At 42.2% G+C, this 21,904-nt stretch overlaps 1 protein-coding gene and 1 long non-coding RNA gene across 4 annotated transcripts in view; both read right to left on the minus strand.

Moving 5' to 3' along the window:
• Positions 1-33: 33 nt before the first annotated feature.
• Positions 34-12,811, minus strand: LOC125081217 (uncharacterized). The gene is made up of 3 exons (XR_007121616.1): positions 11,991-12,811; positions 2,362-3,696; positions 34-1,765 (listed from the first exon to the last, which is right to left on the minus strand). It is a non-coding gene; the product is annotated as an uncharacterized LOC125081217 (long non-coding RNA).
• A 2,808-nt stretch (positions 12,812-15,619) lies between these two features.
• The window catches only part of SLC25A13 (solute carrier family 25 member 13), a 184,956-nt gene continuing 178,671 nt past the window's right edge, over positions 15,620-21,904 (minus strand). For all 3 annotated transcript variants that reach the window (XM_047695756.1, XM_047695755.1, XM_047695757.1), the window contains 3 exons: positions 16,894-17,052; positions 16,710-16,800; positions 15,620-16,232 (listed from right to left, as the gene is read on the minus strand). In XM_047695756.1, the coding sequence (XP_047551712.1) occupies positions 16,046-16,232; positions 16,710-16,800; positions 16,894-17,052 (437 nt within the window). In that variant the 3' untranslated portion in view covers positions 15,620-16,045. The remainder of the gene's footprint in view (positions 16,233-16,709; positions 16,801-16,893; positions 17,053-21,904) is intronic.

Consider the following 21,904-nt stretch of genomic DNA (forward strand, 5'->3'; position numbering starts at 1 on the left):
TACATCGGGCTCCTGGCTCCGTGGGGAGCCTGCTTCTCCCTCTCCTTGTGCTTTCTGATGGATAAACAAAAAAGAAAAAAAAAAAGAACAAGTGCCATTAGGGGCCAGGGAAGCAGCACTGAGACTGGATTTGGAAAGGTTTAAGGGAGCCAGAATTTAAGATTGGATAAGCAAGAATTCACCTGGGCCATTTGTTTGAGATACGCGATTTTATACCCTGGCAAGGACTCCAAGGGATAGGGCGGTTGATCCAGTGGTCTCAGAAGTCTGGAAAAGCTGTAAACTACACTTACTGAAGTGAAAAAGGTGTGAGTTCCTCTGACTGGTAGTACAGATAGGAATAAAGAGGTCGAAAGTAGGTTATGTTAGACCAGAAATATTAGGTAAAGCTGGAAGACACTCCCCAGAGTTATGTTACATCGTAGGCCCAGAGCACACACCCTTCACCAACACTATCGGCAGGGAGCTAGTGAGAAAAACACTAGCACCTCTAGGGATTTTAGTTGTGGCCTTCACAGGCCAGGGCTGACTCTAGGAGACACAGTCACAGAGCAGGGCTTGTCAGTATCTATGGGGATGATGACACCCTGGAGTAACAGTGGCCAGGTGTGGCAAGGAACCCCAGAAACCAGGAAGCCACAATGCTGCGATAGCCAGCTACAGCAGAGCAGCAGCAAAGGAGGCTTTACACATTCACAGAATGTGGCATTGTCAGGGCAAAACAGACAAGACAACTCAAATGGTGCTTAACATCTGTAACTGAAAACCTAAAAAAGCAAGAATGGAGGAGCAAAAATTAGGAAAAAAAAAAATGGGAGCAAGTGGCTCAAGGCAGTTACCTCAATAGAACATCATAATCCTCTGCTCATCACCCAGACCTGGGCCAATTTTCTGATCTAGAACCCATTGACTGAAGAGGTATCTCACCTAGCAGGAAGGACGCCCAGGCAAATATGTTGGGATGATTTCCTCAGTCCTTCCCCAAAGGGATCTATGGCCATTCATTCAGGTCAATGTATAACACAGAAAGAAAAACCAGATACTTGGAGAACTAGTGGATACAGGGTCTAGGTTCACAATGAAACCCAAAGTTGTATCATAGTCCCCAGTTAGAATGGTAACTTACAGTGACTAGGTAAGATAATAAAGCCCTTACTAAACCCTAGGTCACAAGGGGCTCAGTGGGTCTATGGACCCACACAGTGACCATTTCCCCAATTCTGAGTGTTCAATTAGAACTAACATACTTGGCATTGGTTTCTAGGGTAAGAGCTATACCGAAGGGAAGGCCAAGTGGAGATCTCTGAAACTGCCATACCCCTTACCACCTCCTACCAAGATGGTAAATAAAAAGCAGAATTACATCCTAGGGTAGGGCTGGGAGAATGGCAGGCATTAGTGACATTCTCAGAGTTCTAGAAGATGCAGAATGGTAGTCCCTAGAATTTGTCCATTTAGGACACCATCTGGCTGCTTCATAAGTTAGACGGATCTTGAAGAATGACTGCAGAGTCGTGCAAGCTCAACCCGCAGGAGCTCTTATCATAGCTGCTGTGTCATATATCACATCTTCCTTGGAACAGATTAATAAGGCCTCTGGTACATGGTATGTGGCTGATCGACGAATGCATTATTTTCTATTCCAACTATGTAATAAGATTAGAAACCGTTTGTACTTACCTGGGAAAGAGAACATATTCATTTACACTTCTGTCTCAGGGCTGTTAGCTTATCCTCCACCATATTCTAAATAGTTTGGACTTGCCTGAAATCCACAGACCCACCACATCAACCCATCACATCAATGGCAACACACTGATTAGGCAGGATAAACAAGAGTTAACTAATGCAACAGAAGTTCAGTAAGGTATATATACTCCAAAGAGTGAGGCGGGGCGGCGGGGGGGAGATAGATTCAAGGAAGATTTGAGAAAGTGCTACTTCCGTGGAATTTTTAGGAATCCAGTGGTTAGGCACATGCAGGGATACCCCTTCCCAAGTGAAAAAGTGCTGGGGCTTAGAATTCCCAACACAAGGAAGCAAAGCACCTGGTAGGGCTCTCTAGGTTCTGAAGGCAACACAGTCAACATCTTGGAATACTCAATTATACCAGGTGGCATGCAAGGCATTGGGTGGGGCTCAGAATGAGAAAGGACTTTGCAGTAGATCAAAACTGCAGTGCAAGGAGCTCCACCGAGCCCTTCAACCAACAGATGCTGTATCAGAAGTGTCACCAGTGGGAAAAAATAGGGCAACTTAACGGCAAGGCCCAGAAGGGATCTGTAATAGTGGCCCATGAGGTTCCAAAGGAAAGCTGAGCTATCTGAAGCAAAGAATTATGTGACTTTTGAGAAACAGCACCTGGCATGTGACTGGGTCGTAGAAGAAGTAGAGCTCTTCACCATGAAGATAGAAAGATACCAGACATCCAAATAGCCCGTTGTAAGTCTAGTCCTGTCAGCTCACCAATTATAAAGTTGGAAAGATCCAGAAGAAACCTCTTCCTTAAGATGGAAATTGTGCATCTAGGATGTACAGAGAGCAGAACTAGAGGGCATGAGTAAGCTGCATGAGCCAGGAGCCCAGAAGCCCAGAAGCCCAATGTTACCCAACAGAATATCACCAGCACTCCTTTCCCGTGCTTGCGTATATGGTCATATGTGGGGAGGGTGGGTTCTGTATGACTGGCTGAAAAAAGAGGAAAAGGTCAGAGCTTGGTGTTACATATGGGCTGGCTCAGTTTGTGGGAGAAAGTTAAGAATGGATGACAGCTACATTACAGCCATATTTAAGGGTGACCTTGGAAGACAGCAAAGAGAGAAACTTTCCAATAGAGCTGTAAAGTATGCACACAGTCATGCAGTTTGTGTGCTAAGACAAGGGGCTAGGAGTAAGTACACATACATGCACTGCCCTAGGCCAAGCATCATCATCTCTCATGAATTCTTGCAATTATCTCCTAACTGACCTCCCCACTTCCACCTTTGACCTTGTCAGTCTTTTCCCCATCTAGCCGCTTCAATGACAGGGTTACCACATTGAACTCCTCAGCTCAAAGCATACCAATGGCTTAAGTCATGGGAATATAAAGTACACCATAGGGAATATAGTAATATTTTAATAACTTTGTATGGTGGCAGATGGCGACTACACTTCCTGTGGTGAGCTTTTTATAATGCATTAAATGTCAAATAATTCTGTTGAACACTTGAAACTAATCTGATATGGTAGGTCAACTGGACTTCAATAAAAACAAAAATGAAAACACACAAAAGGCTTTCAACTCTCTTGGAATAAAGGCAAAATCCTGATAGGCCTTGTATGACTTGACTCTCACTTCCTGTCTGATCTTATATCCTGTTACTTAATCTTTGCTAATCCACTCCCATTTCTCCCACCTCACTCTTCCTTCAATGCACCATACACAGCCAATCATAGGGCCCTTGTACTAATTGTTTCTTCTGTCCAGAACGCGGAAAGCACTGAGTTTATAAACCCTTATGCACATATTTCAAAATTTCACCCTTTAATATAATGAAGGTCATTCCTCTGACTTTTCCAACTAACCTTTTATCTGTGAAAGTAATAGGCTCCCTAACAGCTTACCATCAAGCTCAATAAGAAGTCACAGTTTAAAGTAACAACAGCAGCAACTGAAGATGAGCTTAAAAGCATCTGATGCTCCCAATTAGAGCACTGAGAGGGAGAATTAAAAATTATACATAAAATAAAAATGAGAAAAAGTATTAAGCTTTTGTATTTTTATTGAGGCGTAATTCACATACAATAAAATGCACAGATAGGGAGTGTTTGGTTCAACAAACTTTAACAATTAGGTACACTTACGTAACCAGCAGACAAAACAAGATACCAAACATTTTAATAAGGAGGGAAGTACGCTTGTGGTCCTTTCTAGCAATCATTGTTTTGATTTCTGTCAACACAGATTAGTTGTGCCTGTTCTGTTCTTAAACTTCATAGAAGTGAAGTCACACAGCAGGCCTTATTTTTATGTCTGGGTTATTTTGCTTGACATAATTTTTTTGACATTTGTCCATGTGCTGAATATTTTAGTAATATGTTCCTTTTTATTGTTGACTGGTATTCCATTTTAAATTTTTTTTTTTTTAAGATTTTATTTATTTGACAGACAGAGATCACAAGTAGGCAGAGAGGCAGGCAGAGAGAGAGAGGTGGAGGCAGGCTCCCTGCGGAGCAGAGAGCCCGATGTGGGGCTCGATCCCAGGACCCTGGGATCATGACCTGAGCTGAAGGCAGAGGCTTAACCCACTGAGCCACCCAGGCGCCCCTGGTATTCCATTTTACAATTATTCTGAATTTATTTATTCATTCACCAGTTACTGAACATTAGTGTTTCCAGTTGGAGGCCTCTTAGTCTAACATGGCTGTGAATATTCTTGTACAGTTCTTTCTGTAGGCACATTTTCTTAGGTAAATACTGCAAGTAGAATTTCTGGGTCCTATGATAGAACTACATTTAACTTTCTAAAAATATTCATAAGCGTTCTGCAAAGTGGTTGTACCATCTTGCATTCCCACCAATAAAAGAATCAGAGTTCCAGTTGCTCCACAGCTGTTCCAATGCCTACTATTGTTGGTCTGTTTCATTTGGGCCATCTTGAGGAGTATGAAACAGTACCCAGCTGTGGGTGTAGTTTGCCTATACTTGATGACTAGTGATTTTAAGCACCTTTTCATGTGCTTATTGGCCATTCTTAAATGTCACATTACACCTTTTTCTGTGAAAAAGCTGCTCAAATATTTTGGCCATTCTTAAGAACTGGATATTCTTATTATTAAGAAAGTTCTTTATATAACCTATATATATATAAATCCTTTGTCAGATGTGTTGCAAATATTTTTCCCAGTCTGGGACTTGGAACTTCATTCCCTTAAAATATTGTGACATGAAAAAATGTCAAATTTCCTTGAAGTCCAATTTTGCCCATTTTAATCCTTTCTGGTTAGTCTTTTATAGTTCTTCCTAGTAAATCTTTGCTTGCCACCGGTCACAAAGATACTATCTTGTTTTCTTCTGAATATTTTATTGTTTTAGCCTTTACATTTAGCTCTGATGAATCTTTAACGTTTGTATATGGGATAAGCCAGTGATCAAACTGATTTTTTTTTTTTAATTTATGGATATTTAGCTGGTCTGGCAATATATGCTGAAAAAATCATTTTTTTTTTTTTTTAAGATCTTATTTATCTGACAGAGAGAGATCAGAAGTAGGCAGAGCAGCAGGCAGAGAGGTGGCGGGGGGAGCAGGCTCCCTGCTAAACAGAGAGCCCAATGCGGAGCTCGATCCCAAGACCCTGAGATCATGACCTGAGCTGAAGGCAGAGGCTTAACCCACTGAGCCACCCAGGTGCCCCAAAAATAATTTTCTTTTTGACATTAAATTGAATTAGCATCCTTGGCAAAAAGGCAATTGATGATATACATATAGGTATTCTTATGAACTCACTATTCTATTTTCTGAGCCATTTGTCTCTATATAATACACTGTCTTGATTGCTATAGCTTTTATTAAATCTTGAAATCAGGTAGTGTAAGTACTCCAAATTTGTTATTCATTTTGAAGGCTTGTTTTAGATATTCTAGATCATTTGTGCTTCCATGTAATTTTAGGATCACTTTTAAATATTTTAAAAGAAAACCATATTGCGGGATGCCTGGGTGGCTTAGTTGGTTAAGCGGCTGCCCTTGGCTCAGGGTCTTGTCAGGTATCAATATTGTCTTAATCTGTTTAAAGAACCGGCTTTTGGAATTGTTGATTTTTCTCTATTGTTTGTCCACTTTTTCTTCTTTCTACTTTGGATTTAATTTGTTCTTCTTTCTTCCTACTTCCTAAAGCAGAAACTAAGATCACTGGTTGTAAAACACTTCTTCTAATTTAGGCCTTTAAAGTTATAAAAATCTCTCTAAGCACTGCCTTTACTGTATGTATCCTACAAATTTTGATCTGTTGTGCTTTCATTATCATTCCATTCAAAATATTTTCTAATTTCCATTGTAATGTATTATTTGACCCCATGGGCTTTTTAGAAATGTGTTTACTTTCCAAATATTTGGAATGCTTTCAGGTATCTTTGTTATTATTTCTAGTTTGATTCTGTTTGGTAAGAAAACATACAGAATAAGAAATACTCTATATTTCAAATCCTTTGAAATTTTTAAGATTTATTTTATGGGCTAGTATATGGTCTAGCTTGGTCAATGTTCCATGTGCACTTAAAAAGAATGTGAATTCTTCAGATATAGGGTCTGTGCTTCCAAAAATGTCAAGTAGATTAAATTGCCTGAGAGTGCTGTTTCAATCTTCTGTAATCTTACCGATTATTTTCTATGTGTTCAATCAATTACTGAGAAGTGAAATGAAAATATGTAAATATGGTTGTGATTGCTCTATTTATCCTTCACTTCTCTCCATTTGTATTCATGCACTTTGAAGCTCTGTTACGAGATACTTATATATTTAGTTTATTATATCGTCTTGATAAACTGACCCTTATATTATTTTCAAATCTCCCTATAGTGCCTTTTCATTTCAGCCTGGACTCTTTAGCATCTGTTCTAAGACAGGGCTGCTAGTGACAAACTTTCAGGTTTTCCTTGTCTGGGAATATTATTTCTCCCTCATTTTTGAAGAATAATTTTATTAGTAGAAATCTTCATTGACAGATTTTCTTTTTCCCTTCAGCACTTTGAATATTTCATCTCACTACCTCCTGGCCTCTATGGCTTGAGATAAGCTATCAGCTGTTAATCTGGTATAGGCTCCCTTGTAAATGATGAGTTGCTTCTTTCTTGTAGCAGCAAGAGTCCCTCACAGGTTTTGGCTTCTGACAGTTGGATTCTGATGTATTTATAGGTTGGATCTCTGAGTGTGTCCTACTTGGATTTCATGGAGCTTTGCAGTTATGTAGGTTGTTTTTCATCAATTTTGGGAAGTTTTCAGCATTTACCCCTTCAAAAGTTCTGCCCTTTCTCTGTCTCCTCTCCTTCTGGAACTCCTATTATGTGCACAATGGCATCATGATGGTGTCCCACAGATCTGTGTTCGATTTTCTTTCTTGTTTCCCTTTTTGTTCTTTAGGTGGCATATTTCAACTGACCCTTCTTTGCATTTGCTTATTATTTCTTCTGCCTAAAACACCATTCTGTACTTCCCTTTAGTTCTTTAGGCAAGGTATCCTCTAACTCATTGAGTATACTTATAATAGCTGGTTTAAATATCTTTGTCTAGACAGTATGGTACTGGCACAAAAACAGACATATATGGAACACAATAGAGAACCCAGAAATAGACCCTCAACTCTACAGTCAACTAATCTTCGACAAAGCAGGAAAGAATGTCCAATGGAAAAAAGACAGCCTCTTCAACAAATGGCATTGGTAAAATCAGAAAGCCACACGCAGAAGAATGAAACTGGATCATTTCCTTATACCACACATGAAAATAGACTCAAAATGGATGAAAGACCTCAGTGTGAGACAGAAACCATCAAAATCCTTGAGGAGAACACAGGCAGCAACCTCTTCGACCTCAGCTGCTGCAACTTCTTCCTAGAAACATCGCCAAAGGCAAGGGAAGCAAGGGCAAAAATGAACTACTGGGGCTTCATTAAGATCAAAAGCTTCTGCACAGTAAAGGAAACAGTCAACAAAACCAAAAGACAACTGACAGAATGGGAGAAGATATTTGCAAATGACATACCAGATAAAGGACTAGTATCCAAAACCTATGAAGAACTTATCAAACTCAACAACCAAAGAACACATGATTAAATTAAAAAATGGGCAAAAGACATGAACAGGCATTTCTGCAAAGAAGACATCCAAACGGCTAACAGACACATGAAAAAGTGCTCAACATCACTTGGCTTCAGGGAAATAAATCAAAACCACAGTGAGATACCACCTCACACCAGTCAGAATGGCTAAAATTAACAAGTCAAAATGACAGATGTTGACAAGGATGCAGAGAAAGGCAAAGCCTCCTATACTGTTGCTGGGAATGCAAGCTGGTGCAGCCACTCTGGAAAACAGCATGGAGGTTCCTCAAAAGGCTGAAAATAGAACTACCCTATGACCAGCAATTGCCCTACTGGGTATTTACCTTAAAGATACAAACATAGTGATCCAAAGGGGCACGTGTACCCAAATGTTTATAGCAGCAATGTCTACAATAGCCAAACTCTGGAAAGAACCTAGATGTTCATCAACAGATGAATGGATAAAGAAGAGGTGGTATATATATATATATATATATATATATATATATATATACATACACACACACTGGAATACTATGCAGCCACCAAAAGAAATGAAATCTTGCCATTTGCAATGACATGGATAGAACTAGAGGGTATTATGCTTAGCGAAATAAGTCAATTGGAGAAAGACAACTATCATATGATCTCCCTGATATGAGAAAGTGGAGATGCAATGTGGGGGGTTTGGAGGGTAGGAAGGGAGGGAGACAAACTATGAGAGACTCTTAATCTCACAAACAAACTGAGGGTTGCCAGGGGGAGGAGGGTAGGGAGAGGGTGGTGGGGTTATGGGCATTGGGGAGGGTATATGCTATGGTGAGTGCCGTGAAGTGTGTAAACCTGGCGATTCACAGACCTGTACCCCTGGGGTTAATAATATATGTTTATTAAAAAAATAAATAAATAAAGATACAAATGTAGTGATCCGAAGGGGCACGTGCACCCGACTGCTTATAGCCCCAATGTCCACAATAGCCAAACTCTGGAAAGAACCTAGATGTCCATCAACAGATGAATGGACAAAGAAGATGTGGTATATATATACAATGGAATACTATGCAGCCATCAAAAGAAATGAAATCTTGCCATTTGCAATGACATGGATGGAACTAGAGGGTATGATGTGGAGCAAAATAAGTCAAAGAAAGACAATTATCATATGATCTCTCCAATATGAGGAACTGGAGAGGCAAATAGGGGGTTTGGGGAGTAGAAAAGGAAAAAATGAAACAAGATGGGATCGGGAGGGAGACAAACCATGAGACTCTTAATCTCATGAAACAAACTGAGGGTGGCTGGGGGGTTGGGGTTAGGGAGAGGGTGGTTGGGTTATGGACACTGGGGAGGGTATGTGCTATGGTGAGTGCTGTGAAATGTGTAAGCCTATGATTCACAGACCTGTACCCCTGGGGCAAATAATGCATTATATGTTAATAAAAAATATATACTAAAAAAAAACTTTGTCTAGAATGAAAATCCAGTCTCTGGGCTTCCTTGGGCACAGGTTTCCTTGATTTCTTTCTTCTTGTGTATACGTCATACTCTCTTTCTTTACATATCTTGTACTTATTGTTGAATATGAGGTGTTTTGAATACTGTAGTGTAGAACTCTGGCAATCAGATTTTTTGTTGCTTACTCTAATTGTTTATTTAGCTAATTCTCTGAACTAATTCCACACAGTATCTATTCTGTGTCATGTGTGACCCCTGAAGTCTGTTAGTTTGATGTTTAGCTAATGGCTGGACAGAGATTTCCATAAATGCCCAGAATCAAAAGACTCTGCCAGTATTTGCCAAAGGGCTCATGTGCCCCAGCTGAGGTGCACCTTCAGCACTCAGCTGGGCAGCTTACAACCCTGCATTAGTCTTCACCTCCTTTTTCTGGAGAGCCTCAGAGTTGGCAGGACATTCAGAACACAGGGCCTCCTCAGGTCTCTCCTGAGCACATGCACGGTTCTGAGTCTGGATGTGTGTTCTTCCAGATTCCCAGCAGCATGCTAGGGCTCTTCAAAGCCCTATAACATCCCATTCCCCAGATGATCCTCTCAAGGTTTTGGTTCGTCTCCTATCTGCCTTATTATTATTACCTCAGACAACTAAGAGAGTAGCCTACAAATGGCTTCTTCACTTAGGAGGAGGGGAATGCGTACACTGCACCATGAGGCAGGACAAGGGCCAAGACCGCCTGTGTGGTGGACTCTCTACACTCTTCCACGATCACAAAATCGACAGACATCAGCCATCACTTTACTTCTGTCTCAGTAAAAATAGAATGCCCGTTTCAATTTTTTCTCATCCCCCAACTTTTCACTTTTCTGATTTTATTCTAACAGAGTATAAGCCCTTTATAAGACTAGAGCTGATTCAAAGAACAAGGTTATTATAACAAGCAGCTTCTTTAGGAAGGACACCTAAATTCTCAAATAAAGCACATCTCTATACACAGATATAAAAACAGTTTTTTTCAGTTCACGTTTAGTGTCGGGTTGATCAGTAATCCACTCTTGTTTATATAAGAACGGTGGAGGAAGCAGCAGAGTGTAGGGGTGTATGTCCTTTCCTTTGACTTGACGGAATGCAGGGCACTTGTTGGGAATAGAGTAAGACTTTTCCACCATTAGTGGTGATGGAGATTTTACATCCAAAAGTAATTCCAGCAAATCCCACATTCTGTAAACTGTCTCCATTCTCTCCAGACACACTTTGAGGCCAAGTGCCCATAGATATTTACTTTTAACTTGGTTTTCCATTATTTCCAACTTTTGTTGAAGAATGGCATTTTCTAATTATAGCAGAGATTTTTAAGATGGTCCAATTCAGTTCACATCATATCACGTTGCACTGTAGCAGTCTGTAAATTTATCTCTGCTTTTTCCACATTACCTTTCCATTTTAAACTCATGGGGCAAATGCTTCAAGTTTACCTTAATCCTCTCTTTACTGACTTTAATAGGTCATAAAATAGTTTAAGATGAACCTTGGGGCGCCTGGGTGGCTCAGTTGGTTAAGGGTCTGCCATCGGCTCAGGTCATGATCTCAGGGTCCTGGGATCAAGCTCCAAGTGGGGCTCCCTGCTTTGCAGGGAGTCTGCTTCTCTCTCCCTCTGCTCCTCCCCCCTACTCATGAGCACACACTCTCTCTAATAAATGAATAAAATCTTAAAAAACAAAAACAAAAGATGAACCTCAAAAGGCTTGTTAGGATTTGCCTGGTCCTCAGGCTCTGGAATCTTCCAAATGAGCAAAAGTACTTACTGTGATAAATAATCAGCAAACACCCTTCCCTTCTACTCTAACCTAGGAATGACACATCTGATTCTGAGAACTGGGGACAGTAAGAAATTCTGGGCAAAGACTATATTAAGAATTTCCTGGACCGAGTTTTGTCGAGAAATCCCTGTAGGTAAAGATCAGGGCCTGGGCTGCCATGAGACCTAGATTCAAATTCCTAGCCCCCCTCATTTGCTGAGAAGCCACGAACAAGACACTGTGCCCCTGCGAGTCTTGGGTTTCCTCATTTGTAGCATAGGAGAAAGAACAGTACCTACTTTAAGGGCTGTGGGGAGGATTTAATGAGATCATGCCTGGCATGCACTACCTCACATTTAATGAGTTCTTAGTGGCCAAAGAACACCACGGCAGAGGCACAGCGACTTGTCCCTCTCTCTTTTGAAGGCAGCCCAACAAGACCAAAGCAAAAGCAAGAGGTGGAGGGAGGTGGTAAGAGATAGGGAACACTGTTTTCTTGAAGCTGAATTTCCTCCTCCCCACCACACCAGACAGACTATGGTACGCTTGCACAAGTCTGTTGTGAGAGCTTGAGTCTATTTTAAAGTCACCTTAGAATGGCTCCATTGCCAAATCAAGCATCTTGCAAGGGGTAAGGGCCCTGGCCGATGGAATAAGAGTGGTGGTGGGCACCGAGGCCCTGGTGGCCAGACCAGTGTGCTGGGGGTGTGCCTGGGACCTGGGAGAAGCAAGCCTCAGACAGGCATAATTAGTGCGTCTTCTTAACTTTCCTTCTGAAGTTATTCGAGGGGACTGTGGTTTTGCCTTGAGCAAAACCCCCTTAACGGCCAGGAATCTAAAAACAAACATTATTTTATTAGGTTGCCCCAGCAGATGAAAGCAGAGTCTTCCATTTGGACTCTTTTTTGGAGTCAATTAATGCATTAGTCAAATACAAACCCTTTTGAAAGAGAGTTCCTGTTGTCCTCAGCAGCTTCTGAAGGAAAGCTTGCCACTGTGCTCTTAGGGACACATAAATATCGGTGAGAGAAAGAGAGAGAATGAGTTATAAATAATTAATATTCACTGAAAAGAAAAACTATTTTAATGACCTATCTCAACCCCAATGCAGCACTCACCTCAAAAGCAATGATTTTTTTAAAGCTCTATTTCTAACAACGGTCAGGAACTTTAAATATTGTTTATATGACAGTTCCTGAGTCAACTTAAGTCATTAACACCAATTTTAAGCCAGCTACAGCTTGAATAAAAGACGTAGTTACAACTTCTAAAGTATGTGATCAATACAGAAGACTGTGATTGTTTTCAGTTATGGTTTTAACTCCAGCAGCAGCAAGTCTTGTAAGGTAGAAAAATAACAGAGATTGCTCACTGGGGGAAAAAAATCCATTCACCCATCCTTCAAAATAATAACCAAGAGCCTACTAAGTCCCAGGCACTGCAGACTCTGAACAAAAATCCCGGTCTCTACCCTCATTAGAGCACCGGCTGGGCTTTCAAACTAAAGACTGATAGGTTTTTAAGACAGAGATGCAATGCTTTTAGCTGTCCTGGCCTTGGAAATGAGGTGGTGGATCCCCTGTGGTCTTCCTAGCATTGAAAAGAGAACTCCTTGGCAAGAGTTGGGTTATTCCCAAAAGGTAAAACAAAAGGCACACCCCTTCTGTGGGCAGTACCATTTGTGGAAAGAACATTTCTCTGCTTTTACCAGTGAACATGACTTTAAAAAAAAAAAAAAAAAAAAAAATCTTTGGAGCGGTAAAAAAAATCTTTGGAAAAATCTACATCCTGAAAGCATTTGATTACCCTGAATTTAAAATGGGCTCTTGCCCCCAAAGAATGGCTTCTGCAGTGAAAAGGCACAGGATGACTTAGAGAGTCACCTACTAGGCTGATAAATGGGGCCAGAAGACAGAACTCAGCAAATGCCATTGCTAGAGACTGCCGTCTGTCTACCTGAAGAATTCCAACGTGACTTGAAGACCTAGCCGGACGGGGTTACAAACGGTTTCAAGCACAATTTCTTCCCGTTTTTATTCCCTGCGCACTGAGTTATGTGCTGTTAAACATTTCCAGAAGACTGTCAAAATGTAAGCATCCTGAGGTTTACATAGGCCACACCATTAAATAACATATAAGCACAAAATTTTAAAAACATTGTTTTCCAGCAATGGTAAATATTTTAGCTAAGTAAAAACTGAAGCCTGAAATGCAATAAGCACTTAAATGACTCCTTTCTGTGCCAGAATTCTTATTTTCCCCTGTGCAACCCTGGCTGCTGGGATTAAGGCGACCCCAGGGAGCTCAGCAAATGGTTGTGGGTTATGAGGTGCAGCATGAGCTTGGCGACAGCATGCCACCCAGCCTCAAGAAACCCAGCCATGACTGGAACCCAAGAATCAGTGTGTTCACTTTGTGGTCAGTTTCACATTTTTTCCCCTCCTTGAAAAAAAGGAAGCTGCTGCAAAAATTAGGCTTCTCCCCCCGACCTCCTAAGCAACAGGAGGTGGACCCAGGGCAGAGCTGAGAAAGACTCACCGACAAGGCTGGCCGGCAGAGCAGGGGGAAGCTGACCCCCCGGGGCGGGGAGGGGGCATGGGGGTGACACAGCTTCTGGGTCCTCAGCGTCAAGGAGGGAAATGACCAGCTGCGTGAACGGCAGCCGCGGCCCAGCCGACGTCCTGTGCTGTCACTTCAGGATGAAGGAAAACCCAGAACAAATTTGACGTGGTTTTCACTACACGGTGATTGCAGTCCTGTTCAAGGATGTCACAGTCACACCACCCACTGAGCAGAACTCGGATGGAAATCATGCCTCCTTCAAAGTGTCTCAAGTCACAGCCAAGGATTTTAAAGAAACACCGCCCAGTGGCCCTATCCCCGTTGGCTCCCCCATTCCTCTGGTTTCTCCCTTACTGAAGAGAACCGAGCTTGGGGACAGGTAAATATAAAAACAGCTCTCGAACAAGCAGGCAGGGCAATGCACCTTTTCTGAGATCTGGGTCACTGTTGTTAGCATGAAAATCTGATCTCCCACACGGTTCCAGCAAATGAAGAAACAGGAATGCAGAGATTTACATTGAGGGACTTCTGTCCATGTGCAAAATACCAAAGCTTGAGTGATGTGTTACTGCAACATCACCCATATTTCTAAGATATATTTGGAGTTTTGAGACTGGTCTTTGAGATTAAAATGTAAGCATTTATCACGTATCCCACCAAGCAGGGATTGGGGGTGAGGATGGGTGGACAGAGGGAATGGTTTTTGCTTTGGTTTTGCAAAACCAAAACCATGAAGGGAGCCACATCAGTCTTTGTCCTGTTTCTGGTGAAGCTAACAAAGCTTTTGTTCACTTAGGGGGAAAAAAAAAAATCAGACCCACGGATGGTATTGATGCTCCTCAGCTTTGACAGTAACTCTGAATGTCAACACGCTGACTTAAAAGTCGGACAGAGACTGGAAAATGGCTCTCTCTCCTGGAGGGCCATTCTGGAGGTGCGGAAAGTTCAGACTGACTTCTCACAGGTTCTCGATAGCCTTGCCAGTCTAAGAAGTCCAAAAGCCCTAAATTCTGTTCAAGACTAGCCTTGTTTCCCCAATGATAGTGTTGGCCAAATAGCACCAAATGTCAGATACAGTGACATCTGGTTTTCGTACGAAGAAGGATCAGAGAAGATTAGAAAACACAATCGTCATTTCCTGTTTTCATGCTCACCTTCCAGTGAAACTTTGTATTACAAAATGAGAATCTGTATGAATGCTCACCAAATGAAATTGCCTGGAGTACTGGGGATGACTAGAGGAAAAGTGTCCAAGCACTGGATTCCTTGCTTATCTAGGATTAAATGTCATTTCTTTTACTCACTTTGGATGTCGGCACACTGAAAATCAGGGTACACATGACCTTGAAGGGCCAGGAAGATATAGCCATGCCAACAGGGACAAAAGCACCCTGAAAATGAAACATACAGAGTCCAATAATGACAATTATTACAGTCACTGACCATCTGACATACACAAGAGCAAACGACTCAACAGCTTTAAAAATAGTTTATTTCCTCCTTTACAAACACTTGAGCCTTCTGACCATTATGCAAGGCACCACAAATTAAATAAAAGCATGTATTAGAATATATTTGTCTCACATGATTCAAGATAAATGGGGCTTTAAAGTGAAGAGGTGCCAACTGTGGGGAGGGTTGGAAGGGCATGAAAGCAGGCACCAGTCCGTGGGCACGTGCTTCCCACAGCGTCTACTGCAACGGGCAGCGACCAGCACGTGTCATCAGATGAGCTGTGATCCAAAATTAGCACGTCCCGGAGAGGTGCTGTAGCCCCCCACCCCGGGTTTTCGGTCTATGGGCACAAAGTACTTCCCTAAAATACAAAGACTTCTCTCTAAGAGTCTTGGAACCACTAATAGAGTATGATTATTAAACATCTTCAATGTGGTTTTCATTACAAAAAAAAAGTTTCACAAAAAGCTTCATAATATAATCCAGAAACAGAATTAGTACATGTTTAAAATCTGAAGCCAGGCTGGCAATTTCTGATCATTTTTTTTTTCCATCTCTTCCAGTGTTTTTTACAGTGATAAATATGCACCCAGTTTTCTACCAGCTGAAACATGCATGAAACACTTTGCTCTGAGCACCATGATTGCCTTTCAGGAGTCTCTTTGGGACTATAATCTAATCCAAGAAGAGCAGCTCAAACTTCTACTCAGACTTGCTCCTTCCCCAAATCATGTTAGTGTTGACCAAATCCCAGTAAATGTCAGATACAAACCCAGGTCTGTGAGCAGAGGCCCAAAAGAATAATTATGAATAATTTCACGATGATGTGGTTAAGAAAACACACAGAAAATGAATGATTTCACCTTCTAAAAAGCCTCGACTTGAATTTTAAACAAGAGATGGAAGTGAAAGGAGGAACACTGTGAACACTGTTTCCATGGGAGACGCAGCGCTCTCTACCCCGGGCAGCATTCCTCCTATGGGCCTGCGCTTGTCACCACGGAGGTAGATGTTGGCGGCTTGAAGAGAGGTAGGTAGAGTCCAAATTTGTTTTCAATCCCTGCAAAGGTCGCAACTGCCAGTTTGTAGCCTCCAAGATGATCAGGATTGGGAGCAGGCAGTACGATCCTGGATTTAGGAACAGGCTCTGATCCCACGGGTTTCCTAAAGGAAGAGAAAATTGGGTGAGAATCTATTTTATCATTTTTTACCATGGTAAAAATAACATGCGAACGCTGTGAAAATCTTTTTTTTTTTTTTAAAGATTTTATTTATTTATTTGACAGAGAGAGATCACAAGCAGACGGAGAGGCAGGCAGAGAGAGAGAGGGAAGCAGGCTCCCTGCTGAGCAGAGAGCCCGATGTGGGACTCGATCCCAGGACCCTGAGATCATGACCTGAGCCGAAGGCAGCGGCTTAACCCACTGAGCCACCCAGGCGCCCCGCTGTGAAAATCTTAAAGGAGTTGTGGAATTCTAGTTGGTTGTATGTGCCCCCCTGGAAATAAGTGTGGTTACGTGATTTCAGTATTTTCCTACCTCTTGTGTATTTCATCAGAGCAACCAGAGTGACGTACCCTTCTTAACAGCGACTGAGTAGTGGAGTTGTGGAACCTGGCTGCAGATTTAGCGGGATACTTACACGCCTCCAAAGTCAATGTAGAACCACTGCTGTAGCAATTCATACGTCAGCAAAGTTACACCAAACTGGGGAGAGGATCGAAACACACGAGCTTTGAAGAAATGGGGGAGCAACAGATATAATTAGATTTTTTAAAAAATTACCTGCTACAAAAGGTTTGGTTAAGAACAAATTATTTCCCTACCACCAGCTCCTTTCCACAGAGCTTTTGGGCCTTCCTCCCGCAGTATTTTCCTGAAGCAGTCCACTACTCCGCTGTAAGTGGTTTGGCCAGCCCGGGCAGCCACCTGTAATCGCGTCTTGATAACATCAGCAGGGGTCACCAAGGATGCCGCGGGCATACCTGCAGGAGACGCACCACCATCACAGTCTGGTCACATTCACACTATATAAAAATAACTGTGCTTTCAACTGCTGGCCGTGGAAATAAAGTTAAGAGTCTGATGAAACGAAATGCCTCTTTTGCTGTACTCTCTGGGTGGCAGAGCCGTGACTACCTTAGTGACGGAGGCTGTGCAGACATTCCTCTCCTGCCCTCCCCCAAGGACCCAAGCACCCAAGCAAGCTCTTTGGTACAGACTGCATTCAGTAATGGTTTTAAGGAATCATTTCTTAAAACCATATTATTTCTTATAACGCTACTTCAACTGGAACAAACGGAGAAAGCTTTTTTTTTCTTTTTCTTTTCTCTTTCCTGTCTAAATCAGAAACTTGCAAAGTTATTAGGTCCGATTTTCAGAGGTGAAGTTTGTTATGCGTTTCCTCTTCATGCTTTTCTGTGGTTGCTGGCAGTCACACGAGGTGCCTTCTCGCACACATTCAACCACCCCCTATCCACCAAAGCCTAACCTCTCCAGTTACACCAGAAAAAGACTTTACTGAGGGCTAAGCAAACACTCTGTGTGTATGTGTGTGCTGGGGGTGGGGGAGAGGGTTGGGGGTGGTGACCAGAGATGGAGACTCCCACAGACAACAGTTCAGGATTCCTTTTTCCTAAAACTGACATCTCCAAAAAAAAAAAAAAAAATATTTGACAGAAAGCTGAAAGTTTATACTGGCTGATAATCAATGAAAAAGGAACAACAACAGCAACAAAACCCTCCCAAAATTACCAATGGGAAATTTTTCTACAGTCATTTTATCCAAAATGGGGCAGCCCATGTTTAGATTTTTTAAAAGCGAGACTGTACTCAGAAGACACTGTCTCTTATGGTTTTATTACTTTTCCATTATGAACCTATTCCAAACCAAATTGGTCAAATGCAGATGCATAAATCTCCTTTGCTTTTTTTAAGGCTTAATAATTCTGTAAGAATTTCTGTCCAAACCGACATGGTCTGGCTCACAAGTACATCTCATCCTTCTAACAGACAGCTTTAAAGTTACAGTGTGTGTGTGTGCGTGTGCCTGGGGAAATCTGCACCACACACGTCTGCATTTGTGTTACTAAACTGCATCTCTTCCTCTTCGATCTTTACTGAGCTCCTCACAAACACTCATGTTAAGCAACTGTGTTTTATGAAATATATCACATTTTTTGCATGTGAAAAAGCTCACTTTATATCCAGTGCTTCACTGGATAAGTCATACTGAATTTCCTATTAATTTGGAGGAATTATTTTAACTTTGAGCCAGGAATTTATCCTCCAACATAATGGAAGGAAACATGAAGAATGCTTAGAAACCCACTGTGTTCACACCACATTTTACTTCCTGGTTTAGAAAGAGTTTAGCAAGGCTCTCTGCTTTCAGCACATAGTAAAATCTTCCTTGTGACAGTGAGCAGGCATGTCCAAGGGACAGTGGGAAACACACAGGCAATAATGCGGGTAAAAAGTGTCCTCCAGGGGCGCCTGGGTGGCTCAGTGGGTTAAGCCGCTGCCTTCGGCTCAGGTCATGATCCCAGGTCCTGGGTTCGAGCCCCACATCGGGTTTTCTGCTCAGCAGGGAGCCTGCTTCCTCCTCTCTCTCTGCCTGCCTCTCTGCTTACTTGTGATTTCTCTCTGTCAAATAAATAAATAAAATCTTAAAAAAAAAAGTGTCCTCCAGTTAGTTCTCATAAGTAGTTCCTTGTAATAGAAAAAAGAGAGAAGTACTAGAGACAGGGAGGAAACATACTGAACATGAAATAAACATGCCAAAAGAAACGGGTGAGATGCTCAGTAAGTTTGTCTGGCAAAACTGATTGGAGGTGGTGGTGGTGCTGTGGGGGGACAGGAGCTGGAAATATGGCAGCCTGCCCGGGACTCTCATCATCTCTCACCCACCCTCATCTTTCCCAGGCTGGCAACTTCGGGTCTCTCTGTGGATGGGGGGACTTCTGGTGTAAGACTGGCTAAAACCTCGGAGAAGAGCGTCAGGCTGCTCCAAAGCAAGGCCAGGAAAGCAGGATGCACCAGGAAGAGCCTGGCCACCAGAAATCTGTTGATTTGGCGGTGGGGGGGGGGGGGGGGGATTGGCAAAGGCTCTGGGTGAATCTGCCTGGTCTCTCCTGGCTTGCAAAAGGCCAGGACAACCCTGATCAAGAGGTCTGGCTTTCTTGATTCCCAAAGACAGCGAAGCAAGAGTTGGCTAGAAAACAGAGAAGCTTCTTCTAGGTTCCTCAACAGCAGCCTGCCCCATGCTTCAGCGTTGAAACAAATCCTGTGACCTTGCAGCTTACCTACTACACCTCTGGGACAAGAACCATCTGAGGTGGTCTCCAGCTTAGTATAAAACATGACCCTTTAAAGGGGGCCCAGCACCTAGAGAACAGACGTTCATTTACCACAGAAAGAAAGCACAACCAGCAAAATACAACTGTGGGGCAAGAAATCTGCAATTCTCACAAGTATCTCATTAGCATTTGTCAAGAATGTGCTTCTCTGTTTAGGGAATATGAAATTAATATTATTTGTTTTGGATCAAGGTTAAAAGAGTTTCACTAATTCCCTCCGTACCCTTATCCATAGTATCTACTTGATGGACCAGCTTCTAAGTGTCAAGCTTTGGAATAAGAAAATATCATGTTCTTATCATACTGTTAAGTTGGGGTTTTAGGAAACAAGAGTATGCTGATAATACCCAGCGGCAGACGGCAATACACCGGGAAAGGATTTCGGTTGAAAATGGAACCGGAAGGTATGAGACAGAGATTCTCCCATGTGCTCCCTCAGAAGAACGGAACTTAGGAACGGATTTGCAGAAGACTGAGATTTATCTCCCGGCCAGTGAACATCCGGCGGGCAAAATCTCCCCAATCCTCAAGCCAGTCAGCTTACGACCTGGACGCTGGCTGGACCCCCACCTCGCACTCCTTTCCCACACACTGGCCTGCAGCGTGTTCCAAATAAACTCGATTCCTACGAATCCCAGCTTGCCTCAGGCACAGGCTTCTCAGTGAATTTTCTTTTGTGAGTGTCAAATAGGCCTCTGTGCTTCTGAGCACTATTTTTAAACCATGAATTCCATTCACTCTGACATTAATATTGCTAAACTTGCTTATTGTCGGTATTTGCCTAATAACGTATTTTTCAATCCTTTCTCTTTCAGTTGTTCTAGGTCACTGTTTCTCAAACTTCAGATGACTAGATTTCTTTTCACAACTCATCTAAAATAGGCATTTGTTTTTACTAGGGGCACTGAATCCATCCAATTGTGGCTGTAATTGTGGTTATTAGACTTACTTCTGCTATCCCATATTGTAGTTTTTATTTTCTCTGCTTCTAGTTGTTTTTCTTTTGATTGCCACCGTTTCCTAATTTAAATATTATACACATTTATCACATAAGCACAATATTTACAGTAGGCCCAATAAATTAGCATTTATTTGTACCCCTCACCAACAAGCCCTACTTATATTAAAATACATATATACTAAAGTCACCAGTTATTTAAATCTACTCTCAGGTGTAACTTTTATGTGTGCTGTTTCAAACATCACATATTTTCTTCTTTCTTAAATTCACTTTTCACTTTGCTTCAGCAATGTTTGTAAGGTGTAACCTTTAAGTTACGGGAGAAAACAAACATGAGGTTGCCCTCCTTCCTGAATGCTCGTGTGCTTGGGAATGCCATCGAGGTTCCAGATAGCCTCTCCTTGATCTTTTGAAACTAGCTAGGACTGCAGATGAAAAGCTGAGTCAAGGGGCACCTGGGTGGCGCAGCGTGTTACACCTCTGCCTTCGGCTCAGGTCATGATCCTGGGGTCCTGGGATCAAATCCCGCATCGGGGATCTCTGCTCAGCGGGAAGCCTGCTTCCCCCCCTCTCTCTCTGCCTGTCTACTTGTGATCTCTGTGTCAAATAAAATCTTAAAAAAAAAAAGAAAGAAAGAAAGAAAAGCTGAGTCAACTTTCGTTACTGATTTGTTCTGAGTCCACCTTTCGTATGACTTCTCTCCAGGGAACTCCTATTAAAGAGATGTTGGACTTCCTGGACTAATCCTACGTGTGTCTTACATTTGCTCTTTCTTTTTTAATCTCTGTTTTTGCTCCATATTGTAGTTCTTGTTTTTGTTTTCCCATCACTTCGTTTTCCAGATGTAATTTGCTGTTTGAGCATATCCATTCTATCATTCAGACCATTTATGGGTTTTTAGCTTTGATGATCCCTTTATTAATTTTCAAGAAAGCTCTTTAAGGATTGTTCTTCTCAAGAGGTGCCTGGGTGGCTCAGTCGGTTAAGCTTCTGACTCTTGATTTTGGTTCAGTTCAAAATCCTGGGGTTGTGAGATCGAGTCCTGCATCAGACCTGCTGGGTAGAGCCTGCTTAGGATTCTCTCCCTCCGTCTGCCCCTACACCCCTCTTAAAGACATGATAACATAAAAAATAAAGAAAAAACATTTAAAGAATGATTCTTCTTCTCAAATCTCTGCAGATCCTAGTTATAGTTCCTAAAAGTTCTCTTTCCTCTGAATTGGTTGTTTTCCTTGAAATTCCTCTGCTGTTCCGTGTCTGAGAAACCCCTGGCTATCTCTTGATATTCAAGTTCAAAGAATAGGCTGATTAGTGTAGTGCTAGTTTCTACCACCCCCTAGGGTCAGTCTCCTCTGCAGGTTCCTCTCCTGAGTGGGAGGGCTGGCAATGGGCTTTGTGGAATGGGGAAGGCCTGCAAACTAGGTACCAGGGGGTAAGGAGGCCTGGCAGGGTTGGGACCTTCCAAATCTCTGGACTGTGGAGCACTTCATTCTGGAAGTAGAAGAAATAATTTCACAT

The sequence above is a fragment of the Lutra lutra genome, chromosome 11 (assembly GCF_902655055.1).
Source record: "Lutra lutra chromosome 11, mLutLut1.2, whole genome shotgun sequence".
Taxonomy (NCBI): Eukaryota; Metazoa; Chordata; class Mammalia; order Carnivora; family Mustelidae; genus Lutra; species Lutra lutra.